This window comes from Grammomys surdaster, unplaced genomic scaffold (genome assembly GCF_004785775.1).
Source record: "Grammomys surdaster isolate TR1022 unplaced genomic scaffold, NIH_TR_1.0 119583, whole genome shotgun sequence".
NCBI classification, from domain to species: Eukaryota; Metazoa; Chordata; class Mammalia; order Rodentia; family Muridae; genus Grammomys; species Grammomys surdaster.
The window spans coordinates 1-7830 of record NW_021615687.1 but is presented as its reverse complement, the minus strand read 5'-3'; the positions used below and the strand labels follow the sequence as shown (position 1 = coordinate 7830).

At 38.0% G+C, this 7830-nt stretch overlaps 1 gene segment (V, D, J or C); it reads left to right on the top strand.

Moving 5' to 3' along the window:
- The first annotated feature begins 5102 nt into the window (after nucleotides 1-5102).
- Nucleotides 5103-5718, top strand: LOC114635908. The segment is given in 2 exon segments: nucleotides 5103-5231; nucleotides 5355-5718. Coding segments are annotated over 2 exon segments (408 nt in total).
- The last annotated feature ends 2112 nt before the right edge of the window (nucleotides 5719-7830 follow it).

The following is a 7830-nucleotide window of genomic DNA, read 5'->3' as shown; positions in this document are numbered from 1 at the left end:
GACTTTGCAAAAGCTCTGACATAATTTTTATGTAACAAATATACTCCTGCTTGGTTATATGGCCCAAGTGACAAGAATAGTTGTTTCTTTAAATGGAGTTGATGAAAATTTTTCTCCTGATTTAGGCTATCTCAGAATTATGCTCTTTTAAGTAGCATGAACAAAAATCATGTACTAGGGAAGAAATTTGAACACTCTGGAAATATATCTGTGGAATATAGGTATATTTATCCACATAAAGTGTGGTGATAATTTCCATTTGAAAGATAATGCTTTTTATGTTGCCAAATATAAGTCAATATAAGGACCCAGAGTTAGGGTTAGGGCAGCATTGTTTGCTCTCATCTTTCCAGGAGAAGAAAAGGGCCCATATATGGAATCATTGACTATCTAACAAGAGAATAAAAAATAATACTGCTAAGCTTACTAAGAGAATTGCATGTTCTCACTGATAAGTGGATATTACCCCAAAAGCTCACAATACCTAAGACAAAACGCATAGACCATATGAAACTCTAGAACAAGAAGGAAGACCAAAGTGTGGGAGTGTGCGTGCTTTGGTCCCTTTCAGAAGGAGTATCAAAAGATTCAACCAGAGCTCGCAAAGTCTAAACCTCCATCATGAGAGCACAAAGAGAGGGACTCATGTCTCCACCTGTATAGGTAATTGAGGGTGGCCTTGTCAGACATCATTGGAAGTGGAGGGCCATGGTCCCTGAAAGTTTGGATTCCCTAGCATTGGGGAATTTGAGAGCAGGGAGATGGGACTGGTAGGATGTTTGGAGCACATCATCATAAAAATAGGAGGAGGGGATATGGGATAAGGGGTTTTTGGGGAGAATGGGAGAGGAAATGACATTGAAAGGTAAATATGTAAAATATCCAATAAAAAAAAAAACAGATGAAGAGTCTGGAAAAAAAAGAGAGAGTTTATTTATTTCAAATTATTTTCAAAAGTTTCTAGGAGATGCTAACTGGCTAAGATCTTATTTTAAGCTCTCCACAAAAGAATTTGTTTAATATTCTCAAGAGAGATGTAAATCCTAATTTCCCTCAACAATTAATTGACAAAAGAGAAGTAATCTCACAAAAAGTTACAGAAGCTATTATTAATCTATGTATTATATAGTCTGATTAGTTGTTGGCTGTGCTATAACAGTCCTTTGATAAAAGGGATTATTAATATAGATTTATATTTCTTTAAATAGTATTTCATGACTCTCTGAGTGTGGAAGGAGCAGCTGTTGGCACTTCTGTCCTGACTTTACAAGAACTCTGAAAAAAATGGCTTTAAAAACAAAAGAGGGGGAACAGTAACCCCCCAGAAGGAGTCTCCCTGAAATATTCTCCATCATGCTTTGTTCACTTTTAACTCTCTAAAACTGAAAGCTCATGGCAAATCTGCTGCTGACTGCCTCTGACATCACCGAGACCAATAAAAACTATGCCAGAACTATGTGAAAGGACCCTCTTACCCTTAAAGGGAATGGTTCAGACCTAGTTCTGTTATGGGGCTGAGGATTGACATGCCTGTTTGATACAACAGAAGGCACAGCTAACAACGATCTAGTTTAAAATTCCATGGTTTGGGGTCTTGCTTCTTGGTATGAGGTAGGTTGTCAAGATACTCAGAACAACCAGCCTGTCTCTTTGGAATAAGAAGATCACATGGGAGAACTAATGGCAGCTCATAAAAGCTAACATAAAGTAGGGTATCAACACTGCTTTGAGCAGGCAATACATCTCCCTGGAATGTGGGGCTTCCATGGGAGAACAGATGGCTACTCAGTCTAGTGAAGAATACAAACCCAGGCCAAGATCTCTGAGCAAGTACAGTATGCTTGAAGGTATGCATAGGGACCAAGATGAAAAGGGATTTAAATAAAGTTGAATACATGGAAGATTGCTAAATTAAAAGAAATCAATCAATTAAGCTTCAACCCAGCACAATATTTTCTTACTTCTTAATATATACTTGTTCCTATTTGTGTTTATATATGATTTTCTATAATTCCTAATGTTGCTGTTCATGCACAGGAAAAAACAGCCCACATATACCTCACTATATTTACTGAGCATATTATTATCCTCCATATATTCATGTACTTTATCAGGGTTCATCTTGGACAAAGGCCTAACATTGTCCTCATTCTATCAATCTCTCTACCAGGAAGAGAGGCTATAATACATGTCCATCTGCTCAAGATTACTGTAATACTAGGCATAAAAGAAGTTTCTAACCTCTTAGTTACTGGATAACTAGTATTTTCTTATAGACCCTGCCAACTTCTGTGAGAGTAGTCTGCACATTTCACACCCAGTGTTACTTAATAGAGAACAGAGTTCCTGATAATGCCTTGTGGTACACATGGAGAAATGCTGGTCCTATGACTCTAAAAATTTACCTTCTTGGTTATACATGTTTCTTGCTCTCCATTCACATATTGTAGTCCAGTACAAAGCTGTTGTGCAGTTGCTGAATTACATATCACTATTACTTGTATGAATGGGGCTTGTTAGCCTTCTAAAGATTTTTCCAAAGTTGAGAACATTAAAGAACATAGGAAGAAATCTGTAAATCTAAGAAAAAAAAACTTGACATAATGTAGCTGACATCCAATAACTCCAGCTTGATCTCAAAGGATCTTGATAGAAAGTAAAAAGATTATCAGGGTATTATAACATTCCAATAACTATTGAGAAGTCTCTTTTCTCCATTTTTGTTTCTATCTTAAATATTGCTAATGGTAGGAATGTGTGAAAACGTTTTTTTTTTTTTCTGGGTTTTATATTTTCTTCTTTTGGAGACTCTCTGCAGCTTCATGAGACACTCTTATTTACAACACTTCTACATTTAGGACCATGATGGAACTTTCTGTGAACCAATGGGAATGTGAACTTCAGATCTCTGAAGTTTCTTGTCACTGTTGTTGGAAGGATCTGAGGGCTGATACTTTCCCAACAGTATATAAGTAGCACCTTATCCTTTGACTTTCCAGTGCACTTTAGTCATTTAGATATAGACCACAATCTAGGGAACTGGCCCACCATATTAAAATTAGGCAAGCCTTCTTATAAGTGATGTACTGTTCCTTTGAATAATCTCATCATTTCACATATTTCTATGCATAATAAATTTTGGGTGTCATAAAAGTTCAACAAGAAGTTCAGGAGTTAGACAGAGTGTTATTTGGTATAAGACAATGAAGGGTGCTGGAAAACTGGTTTCCAGAGGAGTGTGAAAAAGGACTGATTTAGAGTGGTGAGAGACTCACCAAGTCCTATACATTTTATCATGCCTTGTATTCAATAATAACTGGAGAATGTACTGAAAATACAACTTCATGAATGAGGTGAAGAACTTATGCACTGTGTCAATCCATCTGTAAAGCAGATGTGTTGCAGATGAAGTCAAACTTTCCATGTAATAAGAGAGGAAATAGTTTTGTTTTTTGAGTGTCTCAGGTGTGGGAAAGGTGTATTAGTCAGAGACTGTTGTCAATCAGCAGCATTGTTGACCTGGGTAGTAAAGAAATCACCTCTGCCTGTTTGTAGAGATATACATCCCATAAAATTACCATGTGTGTAAGTGTTCTGTTTATACATTTATAAAACTATGAAATAAGTTAACATTTTGATTGACTATGTTTATTGGCATGAATTTACTGCTTAATCAAAACATGGATATATGGTGTCAGTACACAAAGTATATTCATATTAGTGGATAGATTTAGGGATATATGCAAACTTTTTAACTCTGTTACACATTAATACATCTTTGGTATATATATGAATGGAAACACAATGATTATATATTTCAGAGTCATGCTGGTCATTAATTTTTCATATCAAACAGTAGCTTAACTTATCTACCTGTCCATTCTTTCTGACACCTCTTCTGTGTTCATCATCATCTTCAGGCCATGAGTAGGTATCAGTCTCACCCTGGAAAATTTCTATCTCCTATAGAATACTTGTCTGAACATGTAAAATTTTTACAATTCAAATTCTTGGAAACTCACTATAAGTCTTGACTTTACTATGGCTATATTTCCCATGTATAAATACTTTTATTTCCTTTTATGTTACTGCCACCACACAGCTTGTGCTCCTCTGTCCTAAACTAAGACTAAGATATTTGTACTCTTAATATCTAGAAAGATATGGTGGCCATAGTATATATAAGTTTGGGATGCATTGTTCTTTTAAAAACATGTATAATTATTTCTGAGAGAATACTCATATTCATTGCATACAATAACTTCTGTTCAGAGGAGAATAAAGTCAGGTGCAATAATCTGAAATCTCAAAGACACACTGGAGAAGTGAGCTCATATGCATAGAATGGAGAGAAAACCCATGAGCTAGTCTGGCTTTGATGCAAATAGTTCTTGAGTAGCTGAGCTGTCATAAATAAGTGAAATGAGGTTTTTTACCTGGATAGCTGGGTTATATATGAGAGTTCCTGTCTTTATTTAAAAGGCACATCTTCTAATATTGTTCTGTTACTCTTCTGGGAGCCGTTGTGGGAAAGAAGCTGCAAGGCTAGTTGTGGAGGTCAGTCCAAAGGGATACATATAAAAAAGGCTCCCATACCCAGGGCTCAGGGAACATTTGGGAAAGGAAATAGAACAATGTAATAACTAAGAAGCAGAGGGAGGGGATATGTAAGAGGGAGATATGGAAGGGAAACCAAGAAGGGATAACATTTGAAATGTACATACACAAAATATCCAATAAAAAATTCAGTTTCACAAAGAGAGAAAAAAAATCACAGAAGAATCCGCCTGGCCTCAATAACGTTTACACCTACCTTTGAAAGTCAATGGAACCATTTATGTTCTGTCTGTAATGGTATCATATCTTAAATACCCTGCTGTGGAGGAAGACATAACAAGGAATTTCTAAATGGTGCATGTTAGAAGTCAAAATAAGGTACAACTCATAAACTGTTGCTGTCATTTGTTTTTCAAAGAGAAGCATATTCCCTACTAATAAACCTGTACTGAATCTGAATTGGAGATAACTACAGACCTGTAATGAGCTATTGACCTGATGAGTCCTGTGTGCCTACCCTTGCTAATTTGCATGTACTCAAATCACAGTCAATTGCTCTGAGGGCTTCTTCATAGTCAGGTCTCACCCTATGCTGGAGTCAGCCTCATACAAATCACACACAGACATGAGTGTGCCTGCTCAGCTCCTGGGGTTGCTGCTGCTGTGGCTTAGAGGTAAGGAAGACAGCACTGGAAATTTATTCAGCTGTGTGTAGTTAATGCTGCTTAGTTTCAGTAAAAATCCTCTTGCAAGAGAATTAAATATGTGGAGATTTGCTTTCAATTTTTCAATCTTAGATGCCAGATGTGACATCCAGATGACCCAGTCTCCAGCCTCCATGTCTGCATCTGTGGGAGAAAGTATTACCATCACATGTCAAGCAAGTGAAAACGTTTACAATTATTTAGCATGGTATCAGCAGAAACCAGGGAAATCTCCTAAGCTCCTGATCTATAAGGCAAACAGCTTGGCAGATGGTGTGCCATCGAGGTTCAGTGGCAGTGGATCTGGCACACAGTATTCTTTAAAGATCAACAGCCTGCAGCCTGAAGATGTTGCAACTTACTACTGTCAACGTTTTTATGGTACTCCTCCCACAGTGATTGAAGCCTTGACATAAACCACCCAGGGAAGCAGAAGTGAGAGCACAGGCTGCCCCAACTGCCCCTTATGATGTCTCCAGCTGCTCAGCTGCTGAGAGCGTTTCTAATGGCTTAAATGTCAATACTATATTTTTATACAGAGTTCTGAGAAACTTTCCCATGTCCTAAATCCCTGCCAATGTACCCAGACCTAGAATCAAAACAAGGAAATGTCTCTCATGACTCATAAAAAACTGAAAAAACAACAACAAACTATTCCTGATTAGTAGAGTTATGGCAACAATTAGGATTCAATTAACAAGTTTGTCAACACACACACACACACACACACACACACATGCACGCAAACACAGTTGGTGGTATTTCTCCAAGAAAATTTTTATCTATTTATAGGATTAATGTCCTGAAGAAGGAGTCTGGAGAAATGGTTTATTGATTAATAACACTGGCTGTTCTTCCATAGGATCTGGATTTGAGTCCAAACCCTCACCTGATTCCTAGCTCTGATAACTCCAATTCAAGAAATTTATAACCACTTTTCATGCCTTTAAGTGACAGAAATTCTGCCAATGGCCAGGTAGGTAAGCACACTGCCAAGAGGTGAAGAAGCAAACTCAGTTTAACTTGACTTCTTCAACCTGGATCAGACTTGGCGAGGCTGACCTCAAGCGGTGTATTCCCAGGAGATTTAAATGCAATATAGTTTGGGAAAAAAGTATCCTGGTGTAATAAAATCCCTGTTAAACAAAAATGTGTAATTACTCAGAAACATATCCCAGGGTTTATGTCATTTCTTCGAAGAAGATGAGACTTAGAGATAGGTAATCTGTACTTTCTTGAGAGCTGAAGAAAGGGTCTGGCATGTTCCTGGTCATACAGATATGGATGTCATTTGTACTATTATTCATCTGGTTGTTAAAGCTTGGGAGGGCCTCTGGCTATAGAGATAATGCATGAGTCACACAGAACATCTATTCTATTTTTCTCTCCTTGGAAGATCAACATCCCCAAATTCAGTTTCTTCCTCTATCCATACTTCACTGAGTCTATGGACCATATCTTAGTTATCATTTATTAATGGGTTAATTTTCTATTGCTGTGATAAGACATCATGGCCAAGGCAATTTATCAAAAAAAAAAAAGATTTTAATTGAGGAGCTCTTAGTTCCAGAGGATTAGTCCAGGACTATTATGATTGGAATTATGGTAGCAGGCAGGCTGGCAATGACCTGACCAACTAACAGCTTAAATCTTCATCTGCCAATAGGAGACACAGAAAGGCAGAGAGATAACTGGGAGTGGCTTGGGTTCTGAAACCTCAAACCTACCTTCTGTGACAAACCTTCAGCAAGGCCACACCTCCTAATTTTCCCAAATAGTTCAAGGACTGTGAACCAAGCATGCAAATGTGTGAACCTTTGGAGGAAATTCTCATTCAACCCAATGTACCTCAGATTTTGTAGTGAAAGACTGAGTCAGAATTGGGTAGGTATGAATAGAGATAGCTTAGCAACCTTTGATCATATTGGACTTGTCCTGCAGACACATCCCTTTTCAAACAAAACACTTATCAACATATAAATTCACCAAACTGCATGCATACCACTCTCAACAAAGCAAAACAAAACAAAACAAAACAAAACAAAAGCAACAACAACATTCTTCTCTGTCAAGGTGAGGCCCCAGAATATTCCCCCCCACCTCCCTGCATTTGCACTTCAAGTCTCTTGGAGGGCAGCTACTTCCTCTCCCACTGAGGCCAGACAAGGCAGTAGAGCTAGTAGAACATATCCCACATATAGCCTGCAACTATTGAGATAACCACCATTCTAGTTGTTTGTGACTCACATAAAGGCCAAGCTGCACATTTGCTACACTGAGAGCAGAGGCTGAAGTCCAGCCTGTTTATATTCTTTGGTTGGTCGTTCAATCTCTGAATGGCCCAAAGATTCAGGTTATTTGACTGTTTGATCTTCCTGTGGATTTCCTATGTCCTTTGGGGACCACAATCCTTCCTCCAAATATTGCAAAAGAAATCTCCAACCTCCACTCACTGTGCATTTCTGTTTCTGAGTCAGTTGCTGGGCATAGCAGCTCAGAGGACAACTTGCTCCAGTCTGCAGGCATAACAGAGTATCATTATAGTGTTAGGGATTGGTGCTTGCCCCTG